This window comes from Osmerus eperlanus, chromosome 14 (assembly GCF_963692335.1).
Source record: "Osmerus eperlanus chromosome 14, fOsmEpe2.1, whole genome shotgun sequence".
NCBI classification, from domain to species: domain Eukaryota; kingdom Metazoa; phylum Chordata; class Actinopteri; order Osmeriformes; family Osmeridae; genus Osmerus; species Osmerus eperlanus.
This window is the reverse complement of record NC_085031.1, coordinates 986,482-1,005,442: the sequence shown is the minus strand read 5'-3', so window position 1 is coordinate 1,005,442 and position 18,961 is coordinate 986,482. Positions and strand designations below refer to the sequence as shown.

General features: G+C 39.9%; 1 protein-coding gene across 1 annotated transcript; it reads left to right on the top strand.

The window, feature by feature from the left end:
• Positions 1-12,027: 12,027 nt before the first annotated feature.
• hspa5 (heat shock protein 5) lies at positions 12,028-17,657 on the top strand. Its single transcript, XM_062478650.1, has 9 exons — positions 12,028-12,177; positions 12,616-12,766; positions 14,673-14,904; positions 15,018-15,155; positions 15,247-15,359; positions 15,446-15,836; positions 15,956-16,193; positions 16,406-16,573; positions 16,691-17,657. Exons 2-9 carry the CDS (start codon positions 12,654-12,656, stop codon positions 17,251-17,253), a joined length of 1,956 nt encoding a protein of 651 aa, XP_062334634.1. The 5' UTR covers positions 12,028-12,177; positions 12,616-12,653; the 3' UTR covers positions 17,254-17,657.
• Positions 17,658-18,961: the final 1,304 nt, after the last annotated feature.

Here is an 18,961-nt window from a genome sequence, read left to right as displayed (position 1 = left end):
GTTTCAAAATACTAAAGAGATATATTAATGCAAAGAATAGAGAGATGTCGATAGTTATTTCTTGTATTTCGAATTCGCTCGTTCACACTCTTGCTAACTGGGGACAGTTTCTAACAAAATAGCTAGCTAGCTTAGTTTTAACATAGCCCACTACAATATTCGCTTTCATTTGCCTCATATCAAGTAAACATAAATTTAAGCAGGTAACACTCGTTAACAACTACAGATAGCCACATTCTGTAACTTCCTGTACTTACAATTTCACTCCGTGCATCATTTACTTTGAACTCCTTGGCTATAATACTGGCTGTCGTTGACGAGAGACGTTGTGCCCGGGGTTTATATCGTAAAGTATGATGATAGGCTACTGGATTATAATTTGAAGGGGGAGGAAACATACAAACCAGAACGTACGCACATATGTAGCATGTTAGAGTTATAAATAACTTGTCCATGTGAGAATCATTAGTTTAATTTAAGTTTTATTTTTTTTAAAGCCAATAATGCCAAATTATTTTGGGGGGCTGAAAAACATTTTAGGGGGTCTTCAGCCCCCCTAAAATAGGCCTAACTACGCCCCTGAGAATACCCAGGGCTTGGTTTACACCTATCGAAATGTCTAGCCACTGGGGGACCAAAGGCAGGCTAGGGGAACTCATATTAATGTTAAATAACCTCCTAAAGTGAAGTTTTCATGTCATGGGACCTTTAAAGGAATATATTGTCGAGGAGATGGGAATAATTGAGTCTGGACAACTTTTCTCTTTTGGCAAACAAACTTGTGTGTCGTTTAATACCGAACAACTACAACAAACGGTCTGTCACCGTTGTTTAAAACCGACTACACAAAACGAAAAATGTCCAACCTCATCGGTCCGTGTACTTTGCGGCCAATGGATTTTCGTTTTGAAATTAGAAAACCAAAATCGGGAAAAGATCTGTTTCCCGACTACCATTTAGAAATAGGAAAACAAAAAACAGAAAACTACCCATTTTCCGTTTTTTGTTTCGATAATAGAAAACGGAAAACGAAAAAACAACCCGTTATCTGATTTTCTTTGATGTGCTTAAACATGGAAATCGGGAATTAAAATAGTGTGTGGAAATCTCCTTTCTCAATTTTGCATAGATTTTAGTATTGTGACCCGGAAGTTGCTCCCACGAGCTTGACAGTCACATATTCAAGATGTCAGCAGAGGGCGCTCTGCCATTTGTATGGAAGCAAATCAGTGACATAATGTTTTGAATTTTAAAAGGCATTGAATACTTTGAATAATTTTAACAACACCGAATTCACATATTTCAATGAAAAAAAAAAAATGTGACCCAAAAATTCAAGACTCGGAAATTCAGGTTGCTCAAATTCGAGCCCCCCCAAAAATTCGAGCTTAAAAATTTCGAGCCTATTAACTTCGAGCCTAAAAATTTCTATCTTAACAAATTTGTCAATAGGAATCAATAGGAAATCATTGTTTAAATATGATTGTTATGAAAAGGGCATTGTGTTTGTGAATGATGTTATAGATGTCTGGTAACCTTTTGTAATATATAGCTTTCTTCAACAAATATAATTAGGTTCCTCCGGTAGGAGGGAACCTATTGTTATTGTTGGTATTCTTATTATTATTTTTCTTCTCCTTGCGCCCCAATATCTCAAAAAGTCCCTGGTCATAAATTTTCTAATTTGGCACATTGATACTACATCCAAGTGGGTACCCCCACACCAAATATGGGCCACATCGGACCATAGGGGGCGCCACAGGCCACGCCCAAAAGTCCGATTTTCAAAGTGATGGCATTTCCACCCCATTGCTCCAATTCTTCTGAAACGTGGTGGGCATGCCTCATTTTTCATGAGGAACAAAAAATCCTCAAGGACCCATAAGGTCCGCCATGATGGATTTTCCTGTACTGTGATCATTTGGGAAAACCTTCAAAATTCCTCTTCTCTTGAACCAAAGGTGAAATTGACTTGAAATTTGGTACATATATGTATCATTGACGTATTTAAAAACGTTAATTAAGGCAATTGAATCAAGTACAAAATGGCTGAAATGGGTGTATTTATGTAAATGTCCACATTGCCTCAATATGTTTGTGTCACTAAATCAAATGTATTTTTGAAGGATAGTTCAAACCTAATAAGCTTTAAGGTGACATGCCTCTGAAGTACCATGCAAAGTTTCACCTTGATATGTCAACATATGACTGAATTACAGCTGTTTGAACTTGGACCAAATCTGACAATGCTCGCCATTGGAGAAACAGCTTTTTTTAATTATCCAGTTATTGAACTTTGTGTATTCCATGCCTGGGAATGGCTCAATTGGCTGAGATGTTGTGCTGGTAATCAAGGTTCAATACCAGTCAGAGGCATAGTTTTTAATTTTTTATTCTGACCAAACGGTTTCTAGTCTCCCGATAAATCCTCCGGTTGTAAAACATAGCAATGCGTGTTTATTTGAGCCCATCACAACACATCTGTTTAGCGAGACTGTGTAAACCACTGCAACACAAGCCAGGTTCACCACAGTAGCTAGCTACTTGTAGTCTACGCATGGTAGAGATAACTCTAATGGTTTTCTCTAATGAAGTCAATTGATTGTTCAGGTGGATCCCTTGCCTGTTGCACAAATTCATTTCAGTAACCTAAGCCAGGACACATTCCCACTGATGCTAGGCATGATTTAAAATTCCCTTCCATGACAAGTTATGGCACTCCAAACAACCTGTTTAAAAAAACGATGAGAAAGTTATTCTTTACAGCAGCAACCCAGTCATCCTGTTGTCCCGTTTTTATAGGAAATGTACAAGCAGTTTCAACTTAGGCTGAATCTATCAACACTTACCACAGGAGAAACAGCTTACTTTTTTATACAGTAACTGAACATGACAATATTCAACACTGAGAATGGTGACCTGTAAAGTATAAGTTTGTAGGTTGGAATCCAGCCATAGTCTTTTGGCCTGTCATAATTTTGATTATCTGTTTAGTTCAACAGGATGACATCATTCTGAAATACGATGCACAATTTCATGCAATTTCACCTTGAATTGTCAACCGTTTCTTAACCTTTGTCCAAAAGCTGACCAAAGCTAATACTCTGCCCTTTCTATTCATACAATCTCAACAGTTGGTATGTAGCAGAGAGGATAGAGAGACTGACTTGTAACCTTATGCTCATGAGTTCAAATCCCCATTCAGCCTGTTGTTGGCCAAACATGAAGTAGTTTTGCTCCCTTGTTGTCCAACTCTCGATCTTCTGCAGTGTACATGTTTATAATAATTTGCCATTTTGCGGAGGAACCCGCATCGCTGCTTGCAGCTATATTTTAAACTGTACTTATAGAGAATACAACAAGTTCTGTAAAGCAATACCGATACCATTATTACAGTTAGTTCAAAGCACATTGTTATATGTAAGAATAAGACCCTTACCAACTTTACCAAATGTTTTTATTAATGATTGTACTTTATTTGACAGTAAATGTAATAATACATATATTAGTGATGCTTTGAAATCTAAATATTTTTTTGATAACAGAGGATTGTTTGTACAGGTTCCGAATATGGTTGCATTGTCCATAAAAAAACTAACATTTAAAATTCATTAAATGGCCTATTTCCCCAAAAGTCAAAGAGACTCACTTTAAAATAATTTATAAAATATATCCGGTCGCTGACTTTGTTAGAAAAATATTCAAATTTGGTGTAGAACCTTCTTTATTTTGTGAGGTGGCTGATGAGACTCTGGAACCATGCTTCAGTCCGATGTAATCCAATTTTGCATTGAGGCTCGATTGCTCTGCGAGCAATTTTATCGTTCATCTGCTATGCGCCCTCTGCTGACATCCTGAATATGTGACTGTCAAGCTCGTGGGAGCAACTTCGGGGTCACAACACAAAAATCTACGCAAAATTGAGAAAGAAGATTTCCACACACTATTTTAATTCCCGATTTCCATGTTTAAGCACATCAAAGAAAATCAGATAACAGGTCGTTTTTTTGTTTTCCGTTTTCTATTATCAAAACAGAAAATGGAAAATGGGTCGTTTTCCGTTTTTTGTTTTCCTATTTCTAAATGGTAGTCGGGAAACAGCTCGTTTCCCGATTTTGGTTTTCTTATTATTTTAATTAATTATACTTCTCCGACTCCGTTACGGACAGACGGACGGACGGAGTCAGACGGATTGGTTGAATTTATAGTACTCCGAAGGCTGTGGGTGCTGAAAACACTTCACTGCCAGAAGAGTAGGTGGCGCTGCACTGCGATGCTAGCTAGGTTATCGAAAAGTCGGAGCAAATGTACAAATTAGCCGTTTCGTCAATAAAATAAGCACATTTTCAGCAAGTACACTGCCCATTTCTCATCACATTTTAATTCAGATGTTGATTTACATGTACTGTTTAGCTGAAATATGAATTGTAAACTTACAGCAATGGCGGTCAAAGGATTCTGTTCCGTCTTGTTGGTCACGGCAACCCCACCCCCGCCCCTGACCCAAGCGGTTCTTAATATGGACCAATCACAGCCAAGGGGTATCCGTAAAATGACGGACGGACGGATAGTCAGGAAAATCAGGAGGTGCACGTAGAGCTCTCCGAGGGGCTCGGAGAGGGCACGGAGAGGGAGTTCCTCGTCGGAGAGGGCGTTCCCTGTGTCCGTCTCCGTAAAAACGGAGAAGTATAAATCGACCTTAACAGGGCACGAGCACTAAAGTTCACATTGGCCGATAGCCGATTTACCTGGAGCTGAAAGAAATGGCTAGAGTTGCCTGCCCTGTTGTAGCAAGTTTAGCAAATGGTTGTCACACATACATGAAATGTTGTTAATATAGTTTATTCCCGTTATTGGGTGTGCTTTGCCTTCGGCAAGGGCACAACCTTTGTTCTCTCACATATATATATTTTTTATTATTATTATTTTTTTTTTCTTTTTGCCACCCTAAAACTCAGTCAATATTTGGCCTACATAGACAACCTAGGTGTCAAAAGTTTCGTCTTGGTAGCGATTGAGTTGCTTCTATTGGGATTTACGTTCCGTTGCATGGTTTAGGCTCAAGTTAAGTTTTTGTGGCGAAAAGTGAAGCTAACGGTGGCTAATTGGCTAGCCACAGTCACTGACATTACTAACGTCACTAACGTCACGAAAACACGCGTGACTACCTTTGGCAGAACATTCGTTTCGCATCTGTTAACTTGGGGGATAGCTAGGCTAACTATAGCTTTACTGCAAGGCAGCTAATTTGCTAGCCACAGTCACTGACGTTACTAACGTCACGAAAACATGCGTGACTATCTTTGGCAGAACATTCGTTTCGCATTTGTTAACTTGGGGGATAGCTAGGCTAACTATAGCTTTACTGCAAGGCAGCTGCAGAAACGCCACAAGCAAAGAGGCCAGGGTGATAACTATTTACTCATTTTACTTTGTGATATGACACACAATTGTGATGTGTAATGTACAATATAAGATGATATTATTAAGGAAGTACATCTACTTTCGGAAACAGTAGTCTACTATTTCACTGAAGTATTAGCATCATGACATTAGCCTGTGTTGCCCGGGCAACACATACTACAGTGGTCTATGATGTATCTGTTTTCAATCGTTAAAATAAACATTCCTCACATATACATTTTCGTTGTAGGATTTATTATGACATTAGATTACAAGTAAACGATTTGTGGGTTAAATTATCATTACCTGTGGTTTCAATCCAGTGTATCACTGCAACGCTGTAGCCTACGCGAGACACTACAAGCTACACAGCTGTTTAGGAAGTCAAACGGCGACAGAACATGTTCGGCACTCCCCTTACTTAAATCAAAAGTCTATCTAACTACTAACCTGAACTTCATTGCCACAGCCTAAACTTTGTCAATCTGTTCATGAAAATAATTAATTTCAGCCTAAACCGTACAACGGAACGTTAAATCCAATTCAACCAACGCAATCGCTACCAAGACGAACACAGCAGTAGTCTAGTACTGTACCGTAGTACTAGTACAATTTACCGGGGCAGCTTCTCCACACAGGACTATATCGCATTTTGCGTTGTTACTGACAATGATCGCTACCAGCGAGCTTTTTCTGAATGAGCGATTTTCCACTAAATAAATGTGAAGCTTATTTACGTTTTGGGGGGCATATTTTCAGTTAGCAGATGGTACTGTTTGAATCGCGATTCCATCTTCTACTGCCGGTAACGTTGTAGAATAATCTTCAAAGGGGGTTTTTTATTAATGAATGAATGCAATGAGTAGGCTAAATGCATGAAAATATCATGAGAATGGAAAAACTTAAAATGACGTTTAAGTCATAGAGATTAGGTCAATTTTTACACCGGTCTGCCAAATGTATTCGTTTTGATTCAACGATGAGGCTGCCTCTTGCAGGGGAAATGAGAAGACATCTATTTCATTCTACACTTCACTCGTATTTTCAGTTGTAAATGAGCAGCAAAAAAAAAATGCTTTTAAATCTATGTAATCTTTATAAATAATAAGTATGCATTTTTATATAAAATACAGAAATATCAGTTGTAAAAATGTCATTAAAAAACGGACCCCTGTGCAACCGACGCAAGCAAGCACACCCTACAATTTCCCCAGAAATTGTACCCTCTCTAGTTTTAAAATAGATTTGATTTTTCGTAAAAACGTTCATGACATGATGGCAAATATTATATTATGTTAAGCGTGAGCATAGATTGTTGACATGTCTATCTGGAGCAAAGACGAAGATTAATAGTACTTTAACTGATAACCACAATAGGAAATGATATATAGGCCTATATTTAAATAATATTAGTCTTGCCTTCAGAAGCTTTTGTTAAACACGCTCATTATTCTTTTTTTGATCGTGTCAAAGCCAGACTGATTTCACCCCCACTTATATCTGATGGAAACGTCTATATAGTTCTGTTAATATGCCCCTTTCAAAGGCACGTTCAATAAAGTAGATTATATTTTAGACACAATTTATTACATTATTACCAAGTCTTGTTAGATCACGTTATATCCATTAATAGGCGTTTGGGTTAGGGCAGTGTGAAATTCGTGGCATTTTGTTTGAATATAAAGTCGACAGTAAGCTATGGTAAGTCTGCATTATGGAAGATTTCTGTTACAAAATTAACTATTAAGCTTTCTTTGCCTGGCGAGAACAACGACGGAGCTAAGTGTTCATGTTAACAGTTTATTTAATCCGATACAATGCGTTGGAAATCATACTCATATCACAAAGAAAAAAAGCAACATATGTGATGAGTTCCATCTAGAATAGCCCTATATTTAGCCCTATAGCCTATTTCTAAAAAACAAGTGAAAGGAATACTATACAGTGACAGCATACATTTCCGTAAAGTTTGCATCATGTTTCTGATTCTTATCGGACTTGTACCCCATTCTGCCACTGCAATGCCTTAGCTCACACGCTCGCAACCATATAAATCTATGCTCGCGACTGGTTGTCGCAAAGTATGACGTGTACAGCTAGTTGCAAGCGTGCACAAGGTCTCGGAGCTAGGGAAAAAAAGAGCCACTGTTTAAAGCTAGACCGGAAGAGTCGGAAGTGGAAAGATGGCGCGGTCCAGTTTCGTACTCTCGCTTGCCTCACTGCGCCACTGAGCACTTTTCATAGAAATGAATGGGGACGCCATCTTGGAAGACAAAAGTTGCTTCCTCTAGTTATATTAACTCTATGCATCCAATGCATCCTTGATAAAAGGGGCGGATCAGGAACATTTCCGGGTATTTTTGGCGTTCTTGGTGACTTGTGTTCTTTGGATTGAAACTGTACTTGGGCAATGAAAGATGACGTCAAACGAGTTCGCAAGAACACAAGAACGGAAAAAGACGTGGATTGATAAACAGCCTTTATGTCAAAAGAAACGTTCTCATTTCCGGTGCTTTCAAACAATCAGTGAAATGTGGAGCAACAGCAGCTAGCTTGCCTCTAGCAAACTTATTTTGAATTAGCCATTTCCCCCTACATTAATGTCAAACTTATTTACGTTTTGGGGGGCATATTTTCAGTTAGCAGACGGTACTGTTTGAATCGCGATTCCACACTGCCAGTGACAACGTTGTTACAGTAGCTTGTGGTTCGCAGCTGTTTCAAAGGGTGTTCTTAATGAAATATGCAATATGAGTAGGCTAAATGCTTGAAAATATCACTAGAAGGGAAAAACTTAGAGGACGGAACCGACGCAAGCAAGCACACCCTACAATTTCCCCAGAAATTGTACCCTCTCTAGTCAATTCACTCATATAACAAGCATATTATAGCTAGTTGGTGTCAGTTAACTATCAGATCACACATCGTACCATTGCGCATGATTGCAAACTTCACTTAGCCTAAGTTTTAAACCAAGCAGTCTAATAAAAAAGGTATTGTAATAAAGCATTATATAACAATTCATTATTTTATTTATTATTTTTAAGGATCATCATATCAACTCAGACAATATAAAGTATCCACTTTATATTCAATCTCAATCTGTTAGCTTGCCAGCATTTCATCCATATGATAGGCTACCCTTTGAAAGCAGCACTGCAAACTAATTGTAGCTAACCTTCCAACTATACCTGCTTCCATACCAACTATACCATCCACTTTAACCCTCGTGCTGCCTTCGGGTCACATGACCCAAAGGTTCATAACGAACCATCGTTGTGTTTACCCAATTTTACCCAATACAAAAACAAATAAAAATAATTTTCTTTTAACCTTCGCAATGTGGGGGGTCTGAGACAGCCCAACGGTTAAAAGAAAATGCTTCACTTTGTTTTTGTATGCGGTAAAGTTGTCGCAATACGACGGTGGGTCACAATGACTGATGGGTCAGAACGACCCGAAGATAACACAAGGGTTAAATAGAGTATTTTCATAGTTAGCTAGCCAGTATTCCATCTGTAAAATAGTCTTGGATTTTCTGTATTGCACTGACTTACATAATATTGTTTCTGTTGGATGCCTGTTTTCGGCTCGCTATATATCCATATTGTTTCGATTTGCGAGAGCTAGCTTAGTGCAGCTCAGTCAACTCAACATGGCCGAGAGTTGAGAGCGAGGCAAGCAAAATAGGCTGCGATTAGTTTTTATAATGTTGAAATGCTTATCCAAACAACGCCAATCGCGGCACTGCTCTACGTTGGATTATAAAAAAGACACCTGCAAAATATGAATTTTGCAGAGTGCCTGGTTCTCCGGATACTAGTTGGAAACAAGACCCATTCTAATTCGTACACAGACAGATATACACAGATACACACACAGATTCCTTGCATTATTAGAGAGATGAACCCTGATTGATTGTAAGAGGTTGACAATGAAGCTGTATACAATTTTTTGTAGAATTTAGAACAAAATGCAGAAATGTGTTTAGGGATATCACATACTATTGCCAATACTAAATTGTTGAATAGAATTGGGTTTAGAGTGAAATTGTTCTCATGTAAATAAATACAAAGTGTTCCCCGTTCTATGGAGGACCAAACCTGCCATATTTACAAATGAATGCATTTAGACAGAAATAAACGAATATATGTATTAATTAATGCACAATTGTCAATCAATAGTTACATATATTTTACATTTATGTATGTATTTATTCATTTATTTATTCATTTATTGATTGATTTATTCATGTATTCATTCATTCATTCATTGTTCCCAATATGATAATGAGAGGAGGCCAGTAGGCGGGGAAACTGACGTTCAGACATTGCAATCAATCCAGAGCCATAGATTCAATCTAGCTAACGCCTGGGACACACTGGCTGCGAAGCGGATATCGTTTTTATGGACAACATAGCCTACATGGCCAGGCGGGCCGACCTCGTTGAAAACAAAGATTTAATTCACCATATGATATTTGGATAAACAAACATGTTATAAAGAATTGACTACGTTAGTTGTGGGCTATCACTTAACACCCAACTTTACTACGCTGACCGGCCAACCATGTGTTTACCCCGATAAAAACGATATCCGATCAATTCTCAAAATGTAAACATTCTGAAAATCCTGATTGTTGATTGTCAAACCAACTTTTTTGTCCTGTGTGTAAGAGCGAGATAGACGATCTGTCATAGCCCCCAATCAAGCAGAAGAGAAATTTGTGAAGATTGACGACACAAAGTAAATCATCGAAGATGAAATGTAGCTAGTCCTACATGGAGCTGTATGTCCCACAGCACGTATTTTACAAAGACTACGGCAACAAAAGCCAAACATTGCCACGTTATGTTGGGAATGGGATGCTGTTGCGACGGTTGTTGGAGCAACAAGTTGCCTAATTAACCTGTAGCCTATGCCATGTTTATGTACCATGTCAGCTTTACATGTATTAAAGGAAAGCTCAGGGAAGGTGAAAGGCTTGGTGACCGGCGTGGAGAAATGTGCGTCTAGTGTGAACAGCATCGCGTCATTCGTAGCAGATTGTGGTGCTTCAGGGCGCTTCGCAGCCAGTGTGTCCCAGGCGTTAGCTAGATTGCTAGACTATGGCTCTGGATTGATTGCAATGTCTGAACGTCAGTTTCCACGCCTACTGGCCTCCTCTCATTATCATATTGGGAACAATGAATGAATGAATACATAAATAAATAAATGAATAAATAAATGACTCAATCAATAAATGAATAAATAAATACATACATAAATGTAAAATATATGTAACTATTGATTGACAATTGTGCATTAATTAATACATATATTCATTTATTTATGTCTAAATGCATGGATGTGGACATTTATTTATTCATTCATTCATTTGTAAATATGGCAGATTTGGTCCTCCATACCATTCTAGCTACTTTTATAAAACAAAAAGGGTTATGCTTGCTTCATACAGTACAGACACTGGGGGTCATTTAATTCTGCCTGCATTTATACACTTTCTATAGCCCCTGACTGTATCAATCATATTTGAACTAACAGAGGTTTTCTATTTTCCTTTATCATCTGAGTTTATGACTCTCCAAGAACACAGAAACCAAGAACACAATGACACAGTGTCCATATCATCTGTTCTGGACGAGCAGTACGCCAAGGTACAAATGCAAAATATGTTAGTTACCTTGACAAACAAGAGAGTACATTGTTCTACACTTGTGGCTCAGGTGAATGAGAGCTGTGTGTCTGCGTTCTATAAGTCATCTAGTGTGCAAAATTTCATGTAGACTTCATTTTATTTTTCAATTCAAGTGTCAAGTTCAAGTTCAATTGTTTTATTATCAGATGCAAAGAAAAACACAAGGTCAGACTGGGCACTGAAATTCTTAGGACAAGACAATGCAAAGCAACCTGGCATAACATAACATATAAGTACTCAGAACATCTATGATAAGCTAAAATATAATAAACCTCCTAAATATACAAAATAATATACAATATACACTACAGTATACTAAACCTGTAATACACATAATAACCCATACTAACTCAAGTCAAGTGGGGTACAATTAGTGCATTATTGATGATAGTGCAACCAGTAACTGACAGAGACAGTGTGTAAAGTGGCTAATGAGAAAGTGTTGAGAGTGTATCAATGTCCATATCACTGTTGTTATAATTGATGAGAGATTTAAATCTATGCATCTTATTGAATATGTATTTGTTATAAACTTGACCTATGGAATGAGGTGGCCTTGCAGCAAAAGGCCACTGGGCTGGGTTTGCTGTCTTTCTCCTCTTTCTTTCTCTTTCCTTTCCTTCAGGATGTAGTTCATGTTATGCTGGTAGAGTATAAACATAAAATGCGAACGCTGCTACAAGCAAACAAACACACACGCACAAACTCACACACACACACACAATCAGATGTATATTGTCTGTTCATTTTCTTTCAATAGGTTTTGATTGAAAAACTCTCTTTCAATGGCTCTGGTCATGACGTTTACTTGGCCAAACGTGTGCAAATCAGCGCTGGCCAGCATGTCTGCTGGCACCAATTAAATCCTTCCAACAAACTGCCGCTTGACCAATAGTAAGGCTCCACGATGGGGAAGAAGTGACGGCTTATATACGGCGCACACCGTTCATTCAAGATCATTTTACAGATTTGCAAATTCAGGAAAGACGTCTCTCTTTTGACATTTTACAGTAAAACACCAACCGTGAAACGAAGTAGGAAGTGGGATACAATCTCCAATAAGATTGTCCATAAAGGTATGTGACATAACTCTAATGTAATAGTTTTCTCAGCTGGATTTTTTTTCCAGCTACAGTAGGCTACTTAGTGTAGATAAGCTAGGTAGTTGTACTCTACTATTACAGGCTATTTTGCTTGGTACAATAGTCTTCTGTAGTCAAATACGGAGTACCGGCTTGCAACATTTGCTAGCTAGTTGGCTAGCGTAATAAGTACATTTAACGTGGTCTAGGGTTACAGAGATTGCCTATGTAATGTCTGAGCTTGACTTGCACCAGTGTAATGCTAAATGAATGCACGCATGTTAGCTTGCTAGTTAGCTAGTCCCACCGTCTCCACCCATTGGGTTTCTTTGACGTTGGTCTAACCAGGACTAGTGAGGGGGCGGACTGTTTGGCTAATTGAATTAGCCACTATAGTGTAAGATTCATTAAAAACAATTCGTTGTTTCCTAAATCATAACAGATTTGCTGTGTTGAGTGAAGAGTTGAACATGAGGCTACTGTGCGTGGTACTTTTGGTTACCGGCACTGCGTTTGCCGACGACGACAAGAGGGAAAGCGTTGGGACAGTGGTAGGAATCGACCTCGGCACTACTTATTCCTGGTAAGCATCTATTACCGGCCTATTCAATTACTTTGAATAGGGCCTTACATTTTTTTTAAATAAAATAAGTATTTCTGTGTTTGAAAACACTTATGAACTAGTGTATGGGCTGTCCTATTAATACAATTTTTATTTTTAATTATTACATTTTTCATCTTGTAGTCAAACTATGTACACACCCATAACTTTGAAGAGAGAATAATAACGTATTTAAATGAGAACACAAGGATAATGCTTTTAACAGTCCATAAATTCAGTTAAATTTCTTGCCTGTCTTTGTTTGTGCAGTAATTTGCTTGTTTTAAATATGAAACAATGAAATATGAAATAAAGTCTCACTACTGCACCTAATTGGCATTTATTAAACTTAAACAACATTTCTGTCAGAAATGACACTTTTTGGATTGTACAAGAGCTGAAAAGTTTGGTTCGTAAGTGGTCGGAGCAATCGCAGACAGTGAAGGTGATCATTTGTCAAAGGATTGATTGTTCGTTTTAATGACATTGTGTGAGAAACCACGTCTACGCTGATCCTAACGGGGTAAGCAGGATAACTGCGAACCTTCTTGAATTTGGGATTTTCTCTTCAACAATGTGCTCTGTCCAGAACGCAACACTTCCAACAGACTGAAGCGCCTCCCTTAGAGCAGAGGATGCTCGCATGCCAATCGGGCTATCCCGATAGCTCATTAGCTGTGTATGGCTCTGTCAAATGGCGAGAATGGTAAGATTGATGAACGTGAACTGACGTCAGCACTCTGTTACTAGCATTAGTGACGTTGATAAACCGGAATACATCTTTCAAAAAATCTTTCATATTTATAAATGATCAAAGGGCAGGTTTGAGGTTGTTAAAGGGCCAGATTCGGCCCGCGGGCCACCAATTGAAGAGGTCTGATCTGTTGGAAATGCTCCGTTACTGTTTGTAGAGGTGTACCAATATCTTTTTGTTAAGACCAATACTTCAGACAAACTTGAGAAGCTTTGCTGAAAAGTTTGCTCTCAACTAGTGCATGGTGCTGATAGAAAGTTCCAAGCTGTGGAAGCCAAAATGCTTTATCAGATGTCTTGCTGTAGTCCTTTGTGCCTCCCCTTGAAATGGTTGTTACAGATATTACAATAAGCCGTTTTCAAGTTTAAAGAAATTCCAAATAGCTGACATGATTCCACGTTGTAATACTTGGGCTCGACTGTTGTGTTAAATTTACCGGCTACGTCAGTGTACTTGTAACTGGACATTCAATTATGATTTGGATACAGGGCTTGAAATTCAGGCATTCAAACTCCTCACCTTTAGGTGAAACTCACCTTTTTGAAACCAAAATGTGGGGAGGGGGGGGGTCGTGGCCAACACAGCATTTTACCTGTGCTTCGCAACTTTATATCTGGCTCTGGAACCCATCGTCACTCCTAATGCCTAAACCTCACAGCCAATCAGAGGCAGAATGGGGAGAGGTTTTCAAAAGTCTGCAACACTGAGCAGTCCGTCGACAAGTGAACTGAACCGAACTGAAGTTGAACACTGCCCAACTGCAGAACAAAATGCAGGTCGGAAAACAAGCTTAAGGTTTTGCTCTCAAAGTGCACCAGATTGATGCGTTTAACTTTAAAATTTAATACATTTCCTTCCGGGGAAGCATGCCCCCGGACCCCCCTAGAGGGTCGGGGGTTCGACCTATCCTTCTCACCTTTTTTACCCCTGACCTGTTTGCATGCCTGGAAATTGCAACCGTTTTGGTTGCATATGCTACCGAAATTGTCTGTGCAACCTCAAAATATATTTTGGAGCATTTGTGCGAGTGCAAATAATCGTTATGGTGCAACCTGTAAATAGCATATATAACAGTACATTTATTAGTATTTTTCTGGTGGTTATTACATTTAGTTTTGTGCCCCTTTTTTTCAGTGTTGGAGTTTTCAAGAATGGTCGTGTTGAGATCATTGCGAACGATCAGGGAAACCGTATCACCCCATCCTATGTGGCTTTCACAGCCGAGGGCGAGCGTCTGATCGGTGATGCTGCCAAGAACCAGCTGACCTCCAATCCTGAAAACACAGTCTTTGACGCTAAAAGGCTTATTGGTCGTGCATGGGCTGACTCTTCTGTTCAACAGGACCTCAAGTTCCTGCCCTTCAAGGTGCACCTTAAAAACATGTTTCACAGCAGTAGGAAATGATTGACGTCCCTCATAAGTAGTCCATGGAATGGTTTCTTATGGTGAATGGTTATTAACTCATTCAATGTTTCTAGATTATTGAGAAGAAGACAAAACCCCATATTCAGGTGGACATCGGTGGTGGTCAGATGAAGACGTTTGCTCCTGAGGAAATCTCAGCTATGGTGCTCACCAAAATGAAGGAAACTGCCGAGGCCTACCTGGGAAAGAAGGTATCACAAGTTTAAACCTTTTTAATATATAACTGAGAGACTAAACATTTGTTCCCAATGTCTTGATGTCACACCCGGTTTTGTTTTCCAGGTTACCCATGCTGTAGTGACTGTCCCTGCCTATTTCAATGATGCCCAGCGTCAAGCCACCAAGGATGCTGGCGTCATTGCAGGTCTGAACGTGATGAGAATCATCAATGAGCCGTAAGTTTAAGTTCAATAAATGGTCTGCATTCATGACAGGGTTAGAACCTACCAATGATTTGATCATTTACTCCTGTTTGCCTTAGAACCGCTGCTGCCATTGCCTATGGTCTGGACAAGAAGGATGGCGAGAAAAACATCCTTGTCTTTGATCTTGGTGGCGGCACTTTTGATGTGTCCCTCCTGACCATTGACAATGGCGTGTTTGAGGTTGTAGCCACCAATGGAGACACTCACCTGGGAGGTGAAGACTTTGACCAGCGTGTCATGGAGCACTTCATCAAGCTTTACAAGAAGAAGACTGGCAAGGATGTGCGCAAAGACAATCGTGCTGTGCAGAAACTGCGACGTGAGGTAGAAAAGGCCAAGAGAGGCCTATCTGCCCAGCATCAGGCCCGCATCGAGATTGAGTCCTTCTTCGAGGGAGAAGATTTCTCTGAGTCTCTGACTCGTGCCAAGTTTGAAGAGCTCAACATGGTATGTTAGTCTTCAAGAATCATCAAAATGCATTACGTAAAAACCGCAATTACACTTACACTTCTCAATTGATGACCTGAATCAACTGCACCTCATTGAATAGCTTTCTCATCATCCAGGACCTGTTCCGTTCCACCATGAAGCCTGTCCAGAAGGTGCTGGAAGACTCTGACCTTAAGAAGCCTGACATTGATGAGATTGTTCTAGTTGGAGGTTCTACTCGTATCCCAAAGATTCAGCAGCTGGTGAAGGAGTTCTTCAATGGCAAGGAGCCCTCCAGGGGCATCAACCCTGACGAGGCTGTGGCCTATGGAGCCGCTGTACAGGCGGGTGTCCTATCTGGAGAGGAGGATACAGGTAGCCCAAAGAAACCATGTTTGGATGGTTATCAATGGTTAAAAAACCTGTTAACTAGACAATGCTAGGTTAAAGGTTGTACATGCAGTGTAGCGAGACTTAACATTTATATGTTACTTGAACTCTGACTGCAAGACATAAGTAGTTTTAAATTAAAAGGAAACACGTTTTCCCTTTTCAGAAATATGCTAACTTGATGTGTCTTTGTGTAGGTGACCTGGTTCTTCTGGATGTGTGCCCTCTGACCTTGGGTATTGAGACTGTTGGAGGAGTCATGACCAAGTTGATCCCTAGGAACACTGTGGTGCCCACCAAGAAATCTCAGATTTTTTCCACTGCCTCTGACAACCAGCCCACTGTCACCATCAAAGTCTATGAAGGTAAGCTTTAACCACTTATAATATTATTTTAATACTATTTAACAAAATTATGCAGGGCATCAGTGGTGAGTTAGTGATGTTTTTCACAACTATGCCTTGTAATACTTTCTTGTTCAGGTGAGCGTCCTCTGACAAAGGATAACCATCTGCTTGGTACTTTTGACCTGACTGGAATTCCCCCTGCCCCACGTGGAGTGCCCCAAATCGAAGTCACCTTTGAGATAGACGTTAATGGCATCTTGCGCGTGACTGCCGAGGACAAGGGCACAGGCAACAAGAACAAGATTACTATCACCAACGATCAAAACCGCTTGACACCGGAGGACATTGAGCGCATGGTCAATGATGCTGAGCGCTTTGCTGATGAAGACAAGAAGCTGAAGGATCGCATTGATGCCCGTAATGAGCTGGAGAGCTACGCCTATTCTCTGAAGAATCAGATTGGCGACAAGGAGAAGCTGGGTGGCAAGTTGTCTGACGACGATAAAGAGACTATTGAAAAGGCTGTGGAGGAGAAGATTGAGTGGATGGAGTCCCACCAAGATGCTGAGCTAGAGGACTTCCAGGCTAAGAAGAAAGAGTTGGAGGAGGTGGTCCAGCCTATTATCAGTAAGCTGTATGGAAGTGCTGGTGGACCTCCACCCGAGGGAGAAGCGCAGGATGAGAAAGACGAGTTGTAAGGTAGTCAGGAAGGGTGAATAATTAAATGCACATCTCTGTTCCTGTTGGCCATTGCCTCTCTGGTAGCGGCACAGATGTACATATTGGACGTAAAGAGTGGAACGGGTTGGCGAGTTGACAAACGCAACCTGTTTGAGTCTTGCCAGAAGATTAACCATGAAGAGTGTGTGTGTGTATTTGACAGATTTATTTTCTCTTCGTTGTGAGGCGGAGATGTCAGCCCATATACAAGGCTCCATACTGCTGTTCTTAAGCAGTCCAAAAGGTTTTCTAGTGGGGTGGTGTTCTACATAGGCGGGGATGTTGGGGTGATGTTAAATGCTCAATTATTTATTGAATCTGATCATTGTAGAAAAGCCTTTCTACTGTAAAGACATTGAAATAAATGTTTGATAAAACACAATTTTGCTTACATATTTGCTAAACAATCATTTTTGATTCCGAATTGGTTTTATCCATTCATTAATGCAGATGACAATTCAAGATGCTTTTCTTTTGGTAGGACTTTCATTTTCAACATTTCAGGCAAATCATACCATTTGTAAAGCTCTCATGGTCAGGAGAGCAGTATTACAACAGTCACTGCATATGACACCCTGGGTGTCCATACCAGTGAACACATGGGCCATATGGACAGTGTCTGGTTCTGCCAAACTCTGAGCCTGGCCAACATCTCTACTTTGGCCTTCAGTTTCCAGGGTACCATGCACATGAAGTGGTCAAGCCTGTTGTGTGGAAGGTCGCTCTTGAATTTCATGAGAATCCATTGCCTCTGATTTCAAAAGGAGAGTTTGCAAGCATTTGTCATGTTGGGAGTGGGACTGAAGGGCATGCTTGTCATTTAATGTCAATGAACAGCATTCATTTAGAATAGATGTTTATGTACCAGTCATACCGGTGCACGGGATTGCTTGCCCCCTCTGATGTCCTTCCTCCAAAAATGTAGATGTTCCTCTCCAGGGCTACAAGAGTGGGCAGCCACTCCTGGAGGTCTCCATTTGCCAGTAGCTTTTCCCATTTTGTCCTAACTGCATGAATAAATCATGCCTTTTTAACTTTCCTTGTAATCTTCAAAAGGGATTGCACAAAATTAACCTCAAATCTTGTTTCTTGAGGACTAAACTACGTTAGAAGCCTTACATGGTCTTAGTGTTGTAAGTGTATATTAGTGGTGTCCAGTGAATACATTTCACTTTAGAACATCTTTTGCCATGCCTCAATCGATGCAGTTTGGAACCCACTGCTACCACTACATGTCCATGCCTGTGTGGGACACCTGTGTAGGGGGTTTCATATTTTCCAAACAACCAAAACTATTCCCCTATTTAACCCTTGTGTTATCTTCGGGTCATTCTGATCCATCAGTCATTGTGACCTACCGTCATATTGCGACGGCTTTACCTCATACAAAAACCGTGAAGCATTTTCTTTTAACCGTCGGGTAAACACAACGATGGTTCATTGTGAACCTTGGGGGTCGTGTGACCCGAAGGCAGCACAAGGGTTAAGGCATCCCTAGCTGTCTGCTTTATTTCACTGTTGCAGTCAACAGATAATTGATTGGCTACATATTGAAACATTCAATAAGTACTCATCAAGCCACCAAGTTCTGTGAAAGATTCATTGTAAAAAGTTATGCACAGTTGTGCATCTGTTTTGTTTTTTGAATGCATGCACTTTATGCTGAGGCTATTGTACACACATACA

Bases quoted from the DNA above. Each gene is read 5' to 3' on its own strand.
- hspa5 (XM_062478650.1), top strand. From the start codon at position 12,654: ATGAGGCTACTGTGCGTGGTACTTTTGGTTACCGGCACTGCGTTTGCC. The intron at 15,360-15,445 runs GTAAGTTTAAGT...TGTTTGCCTTAG, and splicing joins ATGAGAATCATCAATGAGCC to AACCGCTGCTGCCATTGCCT. The intron at 16,194-16,405 runs GTAGCCCAAAGA...GTCTTTGTGTAG, and splicing joins ATCTGGAGAGGAGGATACAG to GTGACCTGGTTCTTCTGGAT.